Source organism: Pyrus communis, chromosome 7 (assembly GCF_041283825.1).
Source record: "Pyrus communis isolate YQ-2024b chromosome 7, ASM4128382v1, whole genome shotgun sequence".
NCBI lineage: Eukaryota > Viridiplantae > Streptophyta > Magnoliopsida > Rosales > Rosaceae > Pyrus > Pyrus communis.
In genome coordinates this window covers 30,981,012-30,998,868 of record NC_142571.1, presented here as the reverse complement: position 1 = coordinate 30,998,868, position 17,857 = coordinate 30,981,012, and the positions used below count along the sequence as shown (strand labels likewise).

The 17,857-nt window shown below is 40.1% G+C and overlaps 2 protein-coding genes and 1 long non-coding RNA gene across 4 annotated transcripts; 1 reads left to right on the top strand and 2 right to left on the bottom strand.

The window, feature by feature from the left end:
* Nucleotides 1-573: 573 nt before the first annotated feature.
* Nucleotides 574-2,634, bottom strand: LOC148696063 (uncharacterized). The gene is made up of 4 exons (XR_015963866.1): nucleotides 2,447-2,634; nucleotides 2,242-2,324; nucleotides 1,643-1,709; nucleotides 574-800 (listed from the first exon to the last, which is right to left on the bottom strand). It is a non-coding gene; the product is annotated as an uncharacterized LOC148696063 (long non-coding RNA).
* A 2,465-nt stretch (nucleotides 2,635-5,099) lies between these two features.
* On the top strand, nucleotides 5,100-10,449 carry LOC137733454 (cellulose synthase-like protein D3). 2 transcript variants are annotated; one of them, XM_068472606.2, is made up of 4 exons: nucleotides 5,100-5,608; nucleotides 5,913-6,852; nucleotides 7,500-8,307; nucleotides 8,439-10,449. In XM_068472606.2, the coding sequence occupies exons 2-4, from the start codon at nucleotides 5,978-5,980 to the stop codon at nucleotides 10,194-10,196; spliced, it is 3,441 nt and encodes a 1,146-aa protein (XP_068328707.1). In that variant the 5' UTR covers nucleotides 5,100-5,608; nucleotides 5,913-5,977; the 3' UTR covers nucleotides 10,197-10,449. The 2 variants fall into 2 exon arrangements, with proteins under 2 accessions (XP_068328707.1, XP_068328706.1); XM_068472605.2 differs by having other exon boundaries at nucleotides 5,118-5,608; nucleotides 5,944-6,852.
* Nucleotides 10,450-10,847: 398 nt separating this feature from the next.
* LOC137734711 (protein TORMOZ EMBRYO DEFECTIVE) lies at nucleotides 10,848-16,766 on the bottom strand. The gene is made up of 14 exons (XM_068473975.2): nucleotides 16,345-16,766; nucleotides 16,047-16,229; nucleotides 15,772-15,921; nucleotides 15,075-15,289; nucleotides 14,636-14,921; nucleotides 13,956-14,090; nucleotides 13,654-13,772; nucleotides 13,299-13,455; nucleotides 12,906-13,152; nucleotides 12,744-12,820; nucleotides 12,205-12,324; nucleotides 11,748-11,878; nucleotides 11,480-11,654; nucleotides 10,848-11,375 (listed from the first exon to the last, which is right to left on the bottom strand). The coding sequence occupies exons 1-14, from the start codon at nucleotides 16,639-16,641 to the stop codon at nucleotides 11,052-11,054; spliced, it is 2,616 nt and encodes an 871-aa protein (XP_068330076.2). The 5' UTR covers nucleotides 16,642-16,766; the 3' UTR covers nucleotides 10,848-11,051.
* Nucleotides 16,767-17,857: the final 1,091 nt, after the last annotated feature.

The window sequence follows — 17,857 nt, the reverse complement described above, 5'->3', positions numbered from 1 at the left end:
TCGGAAAACTCCTGCTTCTTACGGTCAATGTACTCAGGGGGTACATATCTTCTCCTAAACAACCCCGTAAACACGTTCCAATCAATCCTCTGATCAGGGGTCAACCTACGAAGCTCCTGCTCCCACCAAGCTGCCGACTCCGTATCCAGAAACCAAGCGGTCGTCTCGACCCACCTATCCATAGGCAAGTTCCCCTGATTATGCAGCACCTGGAAAGTCTTCTCTATGTGTTCTAGCCAGCGCTCTGCGCTTTCGGGTCCCTCACTGCCCTTAAACTTATCCAGCTTCAAGTTGTACATAGTCTCCAGATGAGTCCTCTGGGGAGGGCGCATCACTGCCTGAAGGGCTGTAGCAAAAGCTTCCCCCAACTGAGTAATATCGGGGAAATTAGGCTCAGAAGAGCGACGGGGTTCCCGACGAGGCGGCATAGTTCTGACAGAAGACACCAAAATTATTAGAATACTCACAAGGACACAGGACTGCCAAACCTAGGCTCTGATACCAAACTGACACACCCCGACCGAGATCGGAGCGTGCTGGCCGTCACACAAAGGTGACGTAGCCATGTGCACGTGCGGAAGCTAGTAAGTAGTAATATAAAAGTACGAATAATTAAAAACTAGCATACAAGTACTAGAATAAGTGCTAGTTAGTGCGATACAAAATCAGAGCAGGTCTATAGCAGTCCAAATAAAATAACAACAGTAGTACGCCCGAAGGCGACCCTACAATGTGGAGTGTCTGTCAGAACGCCGAAAAGCTCTCAAGGGAAACCACCGCAACGGCTAAGCAACTAGAACCTGGAGGGGCGCAAAACAAAAGCGTGAGTGGGCAAAAACAAAGCTCTTTGAAAACCATTTAGTAAAACACAATCTAACCCCTCGCCGTAAAACCTGTATACTTCCCAGAAAATAAACATATATACGTATGTAAAAACATGCAAAACATGCTCGAGGGTATACCAATCATGCTCAAGATATGCCATGCCAAAATCTCATAGTGATATGCAAGTGCCCAGGTATGAATCATATTAATCACATCCTCCTCTGGCAGCCGGAGTCACCTAACGTGACCTGTACGGCTGCATATAGAGCTCAAATCTCAACTCAATATCTAAACCTGCCCACGAGTCGGAACCACCTAAAGTGGTCTGTACGACAGGCCTGGGTGTAACAAGTATATACGCTCTAGTGCTACGATCACGTGAAGGCTGTGCGAATAATCGCGGGTCACCTACGAGTCGGAACCACCTACTGTGGTCTGTACGACAGGCCTATGCACCTAGCTTGGATCCAAGCTGAGCGTATGGTGCGGGAGGTGAACAACACGTGAAGGACTGTGCCCTACTCTGGGCGGGAGCACTAACACCGGGGGTGCAGGTTATGAGCTCTCTAAGCATCTCTAACCACTATTTAATGCAATCGTTAATTAACGCTTACCTGGCACTTACCTATGCCTCCACAGCACCCACATATAAATATATATGACATATGCATGTGTATATGTATGCCACAAATAATGCATGCAATGATGCATAAACGATAATAATAAAGTGCATGGCATAATGTAAATAACCCTTTTTACTCAAATTCTGGGAATATAAATGTATATAGGTATATACGGAAAACAAAAGCCCACTCACTGGTATGTAGAAGGGTCGTAGCCCCCCTGTCTCGCATGTGCACGCTCGTCCTCTGGGTACGTGTCACCTAGATGCGAAACAACTATAAAAACGTTAACTTTAAAGCACATAACCCGTTTCTCGTAATAACTTCTCATACATTGCTCAAAATGGACAAATGAATATACCCACGTGCTCTACACAACCTCAGGGTCACAACCATATTTTTAGAAAAAATTTTGGACCCCGCACGCGCCCCCACGCGCCAGCACAGGCACGGACCTACGCGCCCCCCACGCGCGGCCACGTGCCAGGCACACTGACGGTGTCAACAGACGCCGTCAGGAATATTCCGTTAAATTGACGGAATATTCCGTTAAATCCAACTGTTACCGTTAACTGCCGTTAGGAATATTCCGTTAAACTTAACGGAATATTCCCCTTTCTTCTCCGGCGAGACGCCGGCGCCGGCGACGGCACCGGAAAACTGGGAAAACTTCCAACCGTGTTTTCTCCTTCGTTTTTCAACCATTTTTCACGATTTTTATACCAAAGTGAAGCTTAGGACTAGTAGAATCACGATAGACTAGTTTTAAGGCCTAAAAACCATGGAATCTCACCTGCAACAACGATCCAAGTTCGGCCAACTTCGAACCTAGCCTTCCCGACGTCAAAACTCGTCCAACGAACTACTCCCAAGCTCCTGGGAACCTCACAAACACAACTACAAGCTTAGAATCTCCTAAAACAAGCTAGATTAGGTTTGCATGAACAGTGAAAAATTCGGCCATTGTTGAATCGACGTGAAAACCAAGGATTCCTCACCTGAAAATGGTATGGCTGTGCTCGCCTCGACCTCCCGAGTCAAATGGTGTGGTTGGTTCCCTCGATCCGTGATGGTTTTGGTGGTTTTGGTGCTTGTCCGTACGTCGAAGAAAGAAGAGGAAGAAGAAGAAGAAAGGGAGAGAGAGAGACACGGGACAGAGACAGCAGGGAGAGGGAGAGTGAGTCAGTGTGTGTGAGTGTGTGTGTGTGGTCCAACACCTGCCACACCACACAAAACAACCCACAACGTGACAAAAACGAACTAGGGGCAATAAGGTAATTTCACACGTGCGTTTTAAATAACCCCGGGACGGGATGTCACAAAAATGGTTTGAAAGACAAAATAAAAGATAAAATAAATAGTATCAGGTTTGACTTTTTAATGTAAAAATGTAATTTTTCATTAAAGTGAACAGTAGTGTGAGTTTTTCATTAAAACTCCCTTATATAAAATGAAATACAAAGGGAAGCGTTGCCACAATACTTAATCACTTTTTTATAAGATTAGAGATTGCCCTTGCATCTTTGGTCATTTTCCTTTTCTCATAGTATTGCATTGCCATTTGGTAACCGAGTGGGGTGGAGTTGTCTTTTCCTCTTGTCTTGGTAAACTGGTAATACAGTTGTGTGTGTGTGTGTATAATTATTAGTTAATGTGAAATTTACAGGCTTTCTTTCTTCTTCTTATTCAAACCAAGTTTGATTTTGATTTCACACGTGACTTGAACCCCGGCAGCTCATTATTCAGTAATCACTAACATCTCCTCAATACCCTTTTCTTTTTTATTTCTCCTTTTTTTTTTTTTTTTTTTTTGATTCATGAGATAAGAATAAGAGATAGAGAAACTTAGAACAGGGCAATGGATTATCGTAATTGACCTGTTAGTGTTTGGCTCCAAATTCTCTTTGTGAGGATCCGGGAATCTTTCAATCACGTCCGTACATCATATATTGTGTGTTTAATTTTCGTCAGGTAATGTTTATATTCAATTTTAAATAAAAAATTACAATAATTTTTAACCGAAAAACATAATTAGAAATTTCTTAAGATCCTTACAAAAAGGATAAAAAAAATGATCCTCATTCGTGTTATTCTCTTTTGTGTTTGGGCAACAGACATAAAGTGCTTAATCTCATTATATTTTTTATAATCACATGGACTGGAAAGGACAGGAGAGTGCCTGCTTTTTTAAGTATTTAATTGCTTCCCCTTGACCTTCATTTACCCTTACCCATTTGCTTTTTACTTTTAAGACTTTTAACCTTTTACATGCACGTTTATCTACATATTTAATCTTTCTTTATGTATAAAGTAAAAATAAAAAAAAACTGCCAGTTTTTGTTTAACCATTCTACAACTATGTTACTTCAAAAATTCAAACTTTTATTTTATTTTGAAAGATCGGTGACAATGTTATTTTATTTTATTTTGTATCTTTGATAGAATATGGAATATTCTTTGTCCAAGTTTCCACCCATAGAAGAAACGAGAGAGTCAAAACCTTACCATAAACTTATGGACACTGCAAAATCTGAGATGGTGAGGCTTCCCAATTGCGATAATAATAATAGTAATAAAAATGGAAAGACACCTAATCTTAGACTGCCACACGCAATTCATAACCATTAAGACTAAGCATCCATGAATGGGTCTTTCTTTCTTTCTAAATCAATAATAATAGTAATCAATCAAATAAATAAATGCGATATAAATCAACAAATTCACAATTGGAGGAAAATCTGCAGAGAGGGAGCTGGCCATCCACCGCGATTCTAAGTCATACCCACCAACTCAGAACCTTCTCTTTAATTGCCACCATAAATCCCATCGCATATATGAATCTTTTGTTTTTTCTACGAAACCACTGTAATATGAATCTAAATTCGAATTCAATCAATAAATTATATAAAGTACTAATTATACTTTGCAATATATACTCAAGAGATATTCAATAGATAGCGAAAGAGAGAATCTTATGTCCAAGCAAACTTATAAAACTCACAATATAAAATTAGAGGTGAATGGAGCCATGATGCAAAGTGTGAACATAAGAATTTTCACGATGAGTGAGGGGGGCTTTTGACACGGTAAGCCGTTATATGCACAACAAATTTGGTGCTTATTGCTTAGATTAGGAAGTGTGTTGAAAAAATAAAAAGATTTCACATCAAAATTGACAAAATGTAATATAAAATGAATATTTTTATTTTTAATTACATCGAGACATTTGATGATGGAAGTAGGTGAGTAAATTGCAAATTTGAGACATTTGAATGTGATCATATTTAGTAGTGCTTTGTGTTTCTAATTTCTTAGACAATAATAATAATATGCAACTTTAAAGGATTGCATTTGCTAAATTTTGAAATACAAGGTCCAAATTAATACAAGGCCTGAATATAGGGACGTCAAATGTAATTTTGTAAATAAAAAGGAGAATTATTATTAGTATTTAAAAAATCTCATTTGGTACTCCAAATTTTATAAAATTAGAAAAAAAATACACTTGTGAAGAGTGTAGAATGTAATTTTTAGAGTACTAATAACAATTCTCATAAAAAATAAAGCAAGAGATAGACCCGTTTGTATTGACGTGTTTTTATATTTTTATTTAAGAAAAATATTTAAAGTTTGAAATAATAGGTGAGAAAAGGCAACGATGTATTTATTAGTGCTTGCTTAGTGTCCTGCTCACGACCAAGTCCCCCAAGTCTTAAACCCCACTTTGAATATCTCTTTGTCTTCTCTTTTTTCCCTTCTTTCTTTTGTTCTCAAATGCTGCTGCTGCCTCCTCCTCCTACTACTAGATACTATAGATAGATACATAACTCAACGCAACGGACAATTGTAGAGAGAGAGAGAGAGAGAGAGAGAGAGAGAGAGAGAGAGATAACCGACTCGCCACCTTTGAAATTTGAATTGAACAATTCCCCTTGAGAGTTGAGAGACAAAACCCTTTCGCTTTCGTCGAGTCTCTTTGCAGCCTTCACCCTCACCCCCCACACACACATGTTTCAGATCTCCCTCCTCTTATAAACACTTCGCATTTTGTTAAGCGTTCCACCTTCTCTTCCTTTCTTCTCCCATTTTCTTTCACCCCTCTCGAATCGATTCGGACATGCTCCGATTTTTTCTCCACTAGACAACTAACGAAGAAAAAGGTAAAAACCTTTTTGTTTTTCTTCTTCTTGGTCCGTTTGGTTGCTGGGGAAAATAATGTCCATGGATTTCTGATGTGATGTGGTTTCTTAGACTAGCAGCTGGTTGCTGGTTTTCAAGATTTGGGGGTTTACTTTACTCACCCGATTCCATTCCATATGATGCGGGTTTTTAGTGTTTCCTGCTTTGTTGTCGAGTTTATGGGCAGCGGATCATATTTTGACTTTGCGTTGCTCTCCGTTGAGTTTTGATATTGACAAGATCCGCTGTTGATTTTGATTTTCTTTTTCAATTGTCTTGATGCAGTTTTGAATTTCTTTTTCTTTGTGAAAAGCAGCAACTAAGGATTAACCACTGCTACTGGTTCAAACATGGCGTCCAGATCGTTTAAGCCGAGCCGCTCGGATATGTCATCAAACTCTGATATGCCTGATTCCAACAACAAGACTCCAATCCCTCCAACTGTGACATTTGGCCGCAGAACTTCCTCGGGTCGCTACGTCAGCTACTCCAGGGATGATCTCGACAGTGAACTTGGGAGCGGTGACTATATGAACTATACAGTGCACATACCACCAACCCCGGATAACCAACCCATGGATCCATCCATCTCACAGAAGGTTGAAGAGCAATATGTGTCCAATTCCCTTTTTACGGGCGGATTTAATAGTGTTACGCGAGCTCATCTTATGGACAAGGTGATCGAATCTGAAACAAACCATCCTCAGATGGCTGGTGCTAAAGGTTCATCATGTGCAATTCCTGGCTGTGATGCAAAGGTGATGAGCGATGGACGCGGGGAGGATATTCTTCCTTGTGAGTGTGATTACAAAATATGCCGGGATTGCTATACAGATGCTGTGAAAACTGGGGGTGGTATTTGCCCTGGATGCAAGGAACCGTACAAAATCACAGATTTGGATGATGTGGCTGCGGATAACGATGCACGGCCACCGCTCCCACTTCCTCTGCCAAAAGTATTGTCTAAAAATGAGAGGAGGTTGTCACTGATGAAGTCTACAAAGTCAGTGCTAATGAGGAGTCAAACTGGGGATTTTGATCACAACCGGTGGCTCTTTGAAACAAAGGGAACTTATGGGTATGGGAATGCCATATGGCCCAAGGAGGGAGGTTTTGGGGATGAGAAAGAAGATGAAGTCGTTGATAGAACAGAGTTGTTGAACAAACCATGGCGGCCACTCACGCGGAAAATAAAAATACCTGCAGCTATTATAAGCCCGTATAGGTACATATCTTACCTTATGCTTGTCCAGTCTTTACCTCCTTAGCTTAAGATATACTAGGTTATGATGGCAATCTCATATGCAAAACTTTTAACTTCAACACATCACCATGCCACATCTGACTTTTGTTGAGATGCATTTCTGCATTAAGTGATTAGAAGATCCATAGAGTACGCATATGTAGTCCCGTGACTGTCAGCGTAAGGTAGTGATCACATGTGATCAAGGGTTAATTTTTTAGATTGGAGAATGCTTCCGACCTATGTGTCACCGCACCAAAATTTAATTGGCTAATGGGCAACATGTTGGTGTAGTTCTGCTGATAGATAGATAGCTCCATGACCAGTTATTTTGCATGGAAGTTGCTTTAATGTTTTTCATGGCCTATTGTTTGGATTACAAATATGCTGTGAATACTGACTTCTGACGAGTACCGGTTACGTAGTATATAGAGTGTGTATTCATAAAGTGCATGCTTATGCTATTGTTTATGGTCTTCTAAAATTTACATACGCTCAATAGTTCCAAAATATCCAGACTCATTCGCTGTTTATCTGCCTGGTGAGTGGTGCTATTCCTTTTGAGGTCATTCTTTTCATTGCCCTGCAAATAATTGCCTTTTTTCTCTCTGTTACTTACGTGTTCACAGGCTTCTGATTTTTGTTCGTATGGGTGTCCTTGGGCTGTTCTTGGCATGGAGGATCGATAACCCAAATACTGATGCAATGTGGCTCTGGGGAATGTCAATAGTTTGTGAGATATGGTTTGCTTTTTCTTGGCTTCTTGACCAACTGCCGAAGTTCTGCCCAATCAATCGCTCGACAGATCTTAATGTCTTGAAGGAGAAATTTGAAACACCTAGTCCCAACAACCCCTCTGGGAAATCTGATCTTCCAGGCATAGATATCTTTGTGTCCACTGCAGATCCAGACAAAGAACCACCACTTGTCACGGCAAACACTATCTTATCTATTCTAGCTACTGATTACCCTGTTGAAAAGCTAGCTTGCTATGTTTCTGATGATGGAGGTGCCCTTTTAACTTTTGAGGCCATGGCTGAAGCTGCTAGTTTTGCTAATGTATGGGCACCATTCTGCCGTAAACATGCTATTGAACCCAGGAATCCTGAATCTTACTTCAGTTTGAAGAGGGATCCATACAAGAACAAAGTGCTGCCTGACTTTGTCAAGGACCGAAGAAGGGTAAAACGTGAATATGATGAATTCAAGGTTCGGATCAATGGACTGCCTGAATCTATACGCCGACGATCAGATGCTTATCATGCTCGGGAAGAAATCAAGGCCATGAAGCTTCAAAGAGAGAACAGGGAGGACGAACCAGTGGAGGGTGTGAAGATTCCCAAAGCAACGTGGATGGCTGATGGAACGCACTGGCCAGGGACTTGGTTGACTGCTTCACCTGAGCATTCTAAGGGTGACCATGCTGGTATTATACAGGTATTCCTCTAGTCCTGGTAACCTATATTATTTTGTTCTAACTGCAGATGTGAGATTGTTCTTACATATTTTGTATGTGCACACTATAACAAGTAGGGCAACATGAGGGTTAACATTTATTCGCCATGCAGGTGATGTTGAAACCTCCCAGTGATGAACCGCTGCATGGAGCTGATGATGATGCTAGGCTCATTAACCTCACAGATGTTGATATCCGTCTTCCCATGCTTGTTTATGTGTCACGTGAGAAACGCCCAGGCTATGATCACAACAAGAAGGCAGGGGCCATGAATGCCCTCGTTCGGGCCTCTGCCATCATGTCCAATGGCCCGTTCATTCTCAACCTTGACTGTGACCATTATATTTACAACTCTCAGGCAATGAGGGAGGGCATGTGCTTCATGATGGATCGTGGTGGCGACCGCCTTTGTTATGTCCAGTTCCCTCAGAGATTTGAGGGTATTGACCCTTCAGACCGATATGCCAATCACAACACTGTTTTCTTTGATGTCAATATGCGAGCTCTTGATGGACTTCAGGGCCCAGTTTATGTTGGAACTGGATGTCTCTTTCGTAGAGTTGCCCTTTATGGTTTTGACCCACCTCGGTCAAAAGACACTCACCCTGGTTGTTGCAGTTGCTGCTTCTCTCGTCGCAGAAAGAATACCTCAGTAGCCAACACCTCCGAAGAAAACCGATCCTTAAGAATGGGTGATTCTGATGATGAAGAGATGAATCTCTCCCTGCTGCCTAAGAGGTTTGGGAACTCAACTTTCCTCATTGATTCGATTCCAGTGGCAGAGTTCCAAGGTCGTCCACTAGCAGATCACCCAGCAGTGAAGAATGGACGACCACCTGGTGCTCTCACCATTCCCCGTGAGCTTCTTGATGCCTCTACTGTTGCAGAGGCAATCAGTGTCATTTCGTGCTGGTACGAAGACAAGACTGAGTGGGGAGAGCGCGTAGGGTGGATTTATGGATCAGTTACTGAAGATGTGGTCACTGGGTATAGGATGCATAACAGAGGATGGAAATCAGTTTACTGTGTGACCAAGCGAGATGCATTCCGTGGAAGTGCTCCTATCAATCTTACAGATAGGTTGCATCAGGTTCTGCGCTGGGCTACTGGTTCAGTTGAGATTTTCTTCTCCCGCAACAACGCGCTCCTAGCCAGCTCAAGAATGAAGTTTCTGCAAAGGATAGCATACCTCAATGTGGGTATCTACCCCTTTACCTCCATCTTTCTTATCGTCTACTGCTTCCTCCCGGCGCTATCCCTCTTCTCGGGTCAGTTCATTGTGCAGACCCTCAACGTTAGTTTCCTGACTTACCTTTTGGCCATTACTCTCACTCTATGCATGCTTGCCATCCTTGAGATTAAATGGTCTGGCATCGAGCTAGAGGAGTGGTGGAGAAACGAGCAGTTTTGGTTGATTGGAGGGACTAGTGCGCACCTTGCTGCTGTGCTTCAGGGGCTACTGAAAGTTATTGCAGGGATTGAAATCTCTTTCACCTTAACTTCAAAGTCGGGTGGTGATGACGAGGATGATGAGTTTGCTGACCTCTATATTGTGAAATGGTCCTCTCTCATGATACCGCCGATAACAATCATGATGGTCAACTTAATCGGCATAGCAGTTGGGTTCAGCCGCACAATATACAGCGAAATACCAGAATGGAGCAGGTTAATTGGCGGGGTGTTCTTCAGTTTCTGGGTATTAGCGCATCTGTATCCGTTTGCCAAAGGGTTGATGGGGAGACGAGGGAAGACGCCCACCATTGTTTATGTGTGGTCAGGGCTCATTGCGATTACCATCTCTCTTCTTTGGGTGGCAATCAATCCCCCTTCGGGTGCGAGTGGAATTGGGGGATCCTTCACATTCCCGTAGAAAGGGGGTCGTTCGTGTACTGTTAAATCTTGTGTGGAGTTACATTTCTTTATTTGTTTGATACCTGAACAAGTCAATCTTGCTTGTTCCACCATTTGAATTCTGTCTAGCAGACTAGCAGTAACAGTAAGGAAGAATGATGGGGACCAAACCGAGAGATAGGAGGAGGGATATGGATATATGATGTTGTCGTCTTAGTTGCTTTCTTTTTCTGGCATTTTATGGATGCTTTTTAATCAGTGTTTCGCCTTCACTTTCACTTGCTACACTAATTCCTTGGTCATTTCATATGCTCCTCACTTTTTATTCTTCTCACTAGAAATTATTTTTTATTTTTTTGGTCAAGTTTGGATTTATATGAACCCAACACTTGCATGTTTCTCATAAACTACGAGCTACAAGCCTACAACTTACGATTTTTAGTCGGTTTTGCAAATTTCAATAAAAAGTCGACATAAAATCTATTTTCTTGCAATCATTTTTCTCATAAACTGTGAGTTATAACCTACGATTTTTAGTCGAATTTGCAAATTTCAACAAAAATCCAACATAAAATCTAATTTCTTGCAATAATCGCACCACTGTAGGACATGATTCATGTGTCCAACAGTTGAATTTTGCTCAAAATTTGACTTGTAACGAATTATGCCATTATCGCAATTATAATCATGTCATTAATGAGTTTTTTTTATCCGCAATTTTTGATCCGTTCAGAAAATGTTTACAAGAGAATATCATAAAACCTATTTTTTAGTGTCAAATAATAATGCTAACTCGAAATGACCGAAATGGAGTACGTTCATGTTGCAAGATGCCATAACATACATTACAAGGACCAAAACTTGCAAATGTCTGCTATGCCTTAACTTTCTTACTGGATCCATCTTTCGATTTCTTTGACTTCCGTTTTTTCGTCGCTGCTGTTTCTTTCAACCGCTCAGAGGTCTTTCGCTCCTCATCTTCAGGTACGTTTATTAACGTCCCATTCTCATCGTCCGCAGCAGAGTGCATCAACGACTTGTCCTGCAATACTATTGTATCTGTCTCTGGTTCAATGACTGACATTCCAGTCAGAGTGTAGTTCACCAAATACGTGTTTGTTTCGTGCCTGTCCATTCTGCTAAAATGCCTCTGAGAATACGAGAGGAGACCTTCAAGGATTTCCCCAATGCCTTTTATCTGACAAAACCAAAAATCACTGTCAAGCCTTGAGCTATCTATAGAGCGCTATGCTTTTCTTTGTAAGACGCGGGCTCAAAGGTATGTATAGCAAAGACAACTACCTCATTAATCTTTGTTGGACTGAGGATGTTGAAAACTTTGAAAAGCACAAAGTGTGCAACATGACAGAGCTTTGGCTTTGTATTCCATTCTCGAACATATTCAAATAGTAGCCTCATCTCTTCCTCGCCGAGGGCAAGAAGGGCTTTCTCCATCTGCTTTTCAGTTTCTCTCTTCCTGCAGACACTTTGAATAGATTACATTCTCAAAGTTTACAAGACAACCATCAAGTGAAAAAAAAAATAACATAAAGAGAAGATAAAAGCAAACCTCCAGATTTCAGAAAAGCACTGGTAAAGCTTATGAGGCCTGCGAAGCTCAAATGCGACTTGAATTGCTTTAGAAAAGTCAGCATCTAATACAGCATTTTCTAGTTCTTGATTCTTTAAAACACCTTCCTCCTGTATAATCATGAAAATTTCCATTATATCCATCAAGTGAATTTGACATAACTAGATAAAGAAAATACAAATTGATAATCTGGTGCCGTGCGGGTTGCCTAGGAGGAATATTTATCCACATTTAATATCTTAAGACTTCACCTATCAATATAACTATAAATCTTTTGACCAAATCTTTCAATAACCTTACCTGACTTATTAATGAAATTCAGTTAAATATAATATCAATGGGCTTAGAGATGAATCCGTTCAATTTTTAACATTTTGCATTTGATGAAACCGTATTACCTTTATACACCAAAAATAAAAGCAATGTGATAACTCACCTCCCTACGAAAAGCTTCCTCTTTATCGGAAGCAGTACAATCATACCACATATTGATGACAGTATCGCTGCTGCCAGTTGCAAGCATTTCTGTCTTTTTTCCGACAGCCAAGGCATAAACCTGTAGGGTAAATCCTGTCAATGACAAGGAAAGCAAAAAACTACTTGGTGGGGAAGAAAGGAAGAAGACCAACATCAAGATATCTCAGCCAACCTATTTAGTTGCTATAATCCAAAGGTCCAATCTACAACTTGACCACTACATGTGGATGATCAGAATTTGACTACTACATGAATCTCACATGTTTTCCCGTGTATTTTCCAATCTTGTAGAGAACTTTCAATGAACTGATTAGAGCATTCTATAGATGTGACTACAACATGACGGTCATGTGTAAATGATTGACAATAACGAGAATTTCAAATTCCTAACTTCTAACCTATAACCTTTAACATCTTGTAATATATGAATATATCTAATGACGTAGCCTATAATATGCATTCTAGTGACAAGTAACTTGAGATACATATTTTCTGCACCTTGTCATCATGCTGATCATATGTAGCAATGCATTCATCAGTTTTGACCATCCACAGTTTTACCAACCCATCAGCACCTGAAAATGATAACATAGTCAATGTGTATATAATCAGAGTTTCAAGGGTGTGAGAAGAACCAAAGTGGGAACTAAGCCTCATTACCTGAAGAAATAAATTGGGTTCCACGAGTAAGAAATGATGCTCTTAATACACTTGATGTATGCCCTTCAAATGTTTTCAAGCATGAACCATCAGATATGGACCATATCTTTATTGTTTTATCACCAGAAGCCGTTATAACACATTGATCAACTGGAGAGAACTCTACAGACCAAACTCCCCTTTTATGACCCTTAAGTACAACAACTGGTACAAGATCCGGAAGCCTCCATACACAAGCAGTGCGATCCTGATCAATGAAAACCCAGAAAGTTTAATAAGGTAGTGTCATTCAGCGTATTTAGGATCTTCCTTTCTTCCAAAGAAACATCAACTATAAATAGAAATATGATAAAAATGATAGAACAAAGAAGCAGTGCCTCAAAGCTTACAAACCTGTGAGCCGCTACAAACTAAACTATCATTTGGTGCAACAGCTACTGAATTAATATCCTTATCGTGGGCCGCTACACCGGCCTTTGCTTTCAGATTCACTGGTTTTTCCGCATTGTCTGGAAGACCATCCAAACTCCACACCTTGAGGGTACGATCACTGAAAAAGAAATGATGTGGGTCATTTTAAGCACCTAATAGAGCTCAGTAGAAGTATCCTCCTTGAGGTTGCAACCAATAGGGTAATCTTTCAACTATTTAAAGCATCACCAGTAACTCCAATGATAGCTTAGGTTACAATTGTAAACAAACTGTAAGACAGAATGCTGGTAAAAGGATGAGCTGCATAAGTGCTCACCTACTACCACTAACGAAGAAGTCTTTCCGCTTTTTTGAGAAAGCAATAGCTCCAATACCTCCCATATGACCTATGCCAAGACCAAGGCAACATTTGCTTGCTGAATCCCACAACCGAACCTACAGATAATGTAGTAAGAAATGTGAACAAACCACTTATTAACACGGCAATATAGAGAAAGAGAGAGATTCGCAGGGGAGGGGCGAGAATGAAGTGAAGTGTTTTCACACAGCTGTCGTCTCTAATAGAGTTCATGAAATCTATATGACTGCCCTATGAGAAGAACAGAAACTGAAACTTACAGTGTTGTCTTTGCTTCCAGTCACAATAAGTGGTTTTCCACAACTTGATACACAGGTGTCAAGGCATAGAACAATTCCGGTATGACCTGCCAATACGTACGAACATGACATGGATGCAATGTCATATACTCGTACCTGCATGTTTCCAGATTAAATAATACATCAATAACCAAATATATAACACATATTTCTTAATCACACATATACTTCAAGCATGCACACACATGGTAACTTCGCCCAACTTCAAATAGATAGGACCAGGTCACCAGGAAAACAACAAAAATGTACACTTGCGAACAATGTCAACAACAATAATTCCCAAATAAAAGACAACTGGAAATGAACAGATGGATATTCAGCTACAAAACACACTAAAAACAAGGAATGTGATCATCTATATCAGAATATTCATAAAAGAAGATTTGCACGCACCAACTCTAAATCCTCATCAGTCAAGCAAGGATTTTTGCGAACATACATGGTGGAAATACATAATGGTATACAGATTGAAAAAGGGCCTCTTATAGAAGATTTTAATGTCAAAACCAATTTTCACCAAAATTTCAGTTCACAGGTTTTAAGATAACAACGAAGAAACTTACATATTTAGTAGAAACCAATTCTACTAGAAAGCCACCAATATGCACAACTTAAGATAGATATGAATCCAGTACATTTACCTGTTCAAGATTTGTGGCAACAGCAAGATATTGTTCCTCATCTCCGACAAACTTCATATCCACAATCTCATCGTTGTAACCTACAAGTCTTTTGCTCAATTCAAATTCCAGCGTCCCCTCTGGCAACTTAATTGGGGAATATAAAAGGAACTCCTGATCAGCAGTCACACAAAGAAACCCTTTATCTGAAGGAAGCATGACAGCTGCGGTGAAACCCCTATTTAATTGATCCACATCTGAAGATAGAGTAACATCTGAGGACTTTTGCTCATACAGGCAAACTGCACTGTCAAAATAAATAGAGCACCAGTAAACAAACTCAAAATAAAACAACCATTCATTCAAAAATCAAAATCACAATTATTTAATGCACAAGGAAAATTACTTATAACCAAAATTAATTCAAACGAAATAGTATAAGAACGCTCTTAGGATTTACCCTTCAGAATTCCAAATCCGTACAATCCCACGGTCACCAACTGTTATAAAGCAAATTTCAGGTAATCCACTTTTCTTCCCACAAGGCTTCTTGCAGGAACCCAAATAGGATGATAATGGAGTTCCAGAATGGATTGCACACACAGCTTCAAGAACCTCATATGTTGTTACAGTCTTCATGCAGCTATAGTCATGAAGGTCCCACAAGATTACAACCTAAAACCATTCAGCAATCAATATCCTGTTAACATATCAACAGCATTGGAAAGTACACAGAAGGACAAATAATGCTCAGTGAGCTTTCCAGTGAGACAGAGTAAGTAGGCATTTGAGAAAATATGTTGACAAAAAAAAATTCAGGAGCGCATAACAAAAAAATAATTAGACAAAAGCATATTCTTATGTCAATACTCAATATAGAAAATCTGGTTAAGGTTGGCCACTGAAACCCTTCACTATCCATGATCTACTCATTCATGACCCAAATCAACCCCAGTCACAATATTAAATTGGCGCACACTCAGATCAAACTTAGCCACCACTATTACAAAGACTAAGGCTCAGAACAAACAAAGAGAATACTAGGTGGTACTGAATGAAAAAATAAAAGCGTAAACTGAGGCACACAGATGCATGCGCATGTAACAGAAAATTAGCACTAAAGTATTGAGTGAACCCAAGATTAGTTCAGGCCTTACCTTATCTCTTCCAGCTGTGAGCAAAGTCCATCCGTCTTCAGACAGTGCCATAGAAGTTACTGTTGAGTTATGCGCATTAAGTGTCGCAACGCACTTCTTGGTTAATAGGTCCCAAACATGCACATTTGTATCATCGCTTGCGGAGAAAAGCTAGTAAAATAGGGATCAGCATGATGAGTCGTTACAAATGTACAAAAGAAGTAGTTTCAACCCACTTCATCTGGAAACATAAAGTTGGAAACAACAGGTAAGATCTATGTGGATATTGAGCTTACAAGTTGTTGAGTAGGATCAGGATGGAAGAGAACACTAGAAACGACCCCTTTGTGGCCCTTAAAGTAATGAGTGCAAAAGCTGCCATCAACATCCCAAACAAGAACCTTCCTATCAGCTCCAGCAGTCGCAAGCAATCCACCAGACGGGTGACAAGACATTCCCATAACTGGCCCCTCATGACCCTAATCCGAAACCGAAAATGCCGTACTCAATAATTTTTCATTTTAGTAATAGTAACTAATTAATCAGCAGCCAAAGAGAAGCATTTGATTTGATTTGAATTGATTAGGAAATTACCTTCCAAGAACGCACGCACTTCAAGGTGGAGAGGTCCCAAATCCTAATTTGGCGACTGTGACCGGCGGAGAAGAGCAGCCTGTTGTCGGGGCTGAGGGCCAACGCGGTAACTTCATCTGAGTCGCCTTCAATGGTAGACCGAATCGAGGCGTTCGATGAATCCACGATCTTAATGGATTCACCGCACTTGCAGGCGATGAATGAGCCGTCGGATGAGACGGCGAAGGGACCGCCGGAGTAGAACTGCTGCAGAGATGGCACGCACCGGTAGTTCTTCTTCAGAGGTAGAGACGCCATGAGAGAATAGGTGGAGCTCCGCTCTCAACGGTTGCAGAGAAAGAGAGAGAGAGTGAGTCTAAAACCGCTAAATGTGTCGGAGCTCAAATAGGGTTTAAGGATGCCGAATGGGGTTTAACGAAAAAGAAAAGAAAGACGGAGGATAGAGGGGGAGAGAGAGAAGCAGCCCAAAAGATGGGCCAAGGAGGTGATGGGCTTGACGTGGACTGGAGAGTTATTTTAATCCATTTTTGGTGGGCTTTTCGATGATAAAACTAGTGAGAACCATTAAATAGTTTCTCATCCAAAACCTTTCTTATCGAAAAACACTCGGATAAAATTTTGTATCAACATTTTTTTTACTTTGAGACAAAGAACAAAAAAGGAGTCACTCATGAAATTTTGATTAAATAAAAATGTCCTTAATAATAATAAAAAGTGCCCTTAATGATAAGAACAAGTTTTGCGAGGTGCTTTTTTTTTTTTATTGTAAATATTATTAGACAGTAGTGCTCCGTTGATTCTCATGTTAAATAATATGGTTATGGAGGATATAAAGACTTATTTAAGATTGCTTTTGAAAATATGTAGTACATTTATTCAGAATTCAATTTTTTTTTAACATTTGGAAGTGTTTCCTAAATAGAGGTGGACTATGTCCATTTATGTGTGACCCCTTTGTATTAAAGATGTGGTTAGCATTCGTAAAGGTGGTCACTAAGCGGGGTCCAAATAGCATCATTTTATAATTCATTTGTTTAGCACCATAAATCAAACTATTAATGACTTGCCTACTTATTTAGAATATACACGGAAAAAATGATAGAATCCTCATATTGAGGATTACTATGACCTATTAAAAAGGTATTCCTTCTGGTGGATATATTTTTCAGTATGACCGGCACATGAAGTGGTACATCATGTGTCATTATACAAACAATGAAATATGTGTGTTTAAAAGTTAATAACTTAAAAAGTAAAAATTTTCACCACTTATATAAAACACATGGTGTATCATCCATATTTCCGTCACAATAAAAAATTTCTCCTTCTAGTGTAAGTAAAATTTACTATCTAATACTACGACCCAATGGTTTTTCTTTTGACATGTAAGTAAGAGGTTACATGACGAGGACTTGTTATCTTTGTGTTGAGTTTAGGTAGTGACCGACACATCCCATAGTATAGTCCAATCCCCTTTCTTTTTGAAGTAAAATTCACATGGAACGTGAAAGAA

Bases quoted from the DNA above. Each gene is read 5' to 3' on its own strand.
- LOC137733454 (XM_068472606.2), top strand. From the start codon at position 5,978: ATGGCGTCCAGATCGTTTAAGCCGAGCCGCTCGGATATGTCATCAAAC. The intron at 6,853-7,499 runs GTACATATCTTA...ACGTGTTCACAG, and splicing joins GCTATTATAAGCCCGTATAG to GCTTCTGATTTTTGTTCGTA. The intron at 8,308-8,438 runs GTATTCCTCTAG...TTCGCCATGCAG, and splicing joins ACCATGCTGGTATTATACAG to GTGATGTTGAAACCTCCCAG.
- LOC137734711 (XM_068473975.2), bottom strand. From the start codon at position 16,641: ATGGCGTCTCTACCTCTGAAGAAGAACTACCGGTGCGTGCCATCTCTG. The intron at 12,821-12,905 runs GTAATGAGGCTT...TATCATTTTCAG, and splicing joins AACCCAATTTATTTCTTCAG to GTGCTGATGGGTTGGTAAAA. The intron at 11,655-11,747 runs GTTTGCTTTTAT...AAGTGTCTGCAG, and splicing joins TGCTTTTCTGAAATCTGGAG to GAAGAGAGAAACTGAAAAGC.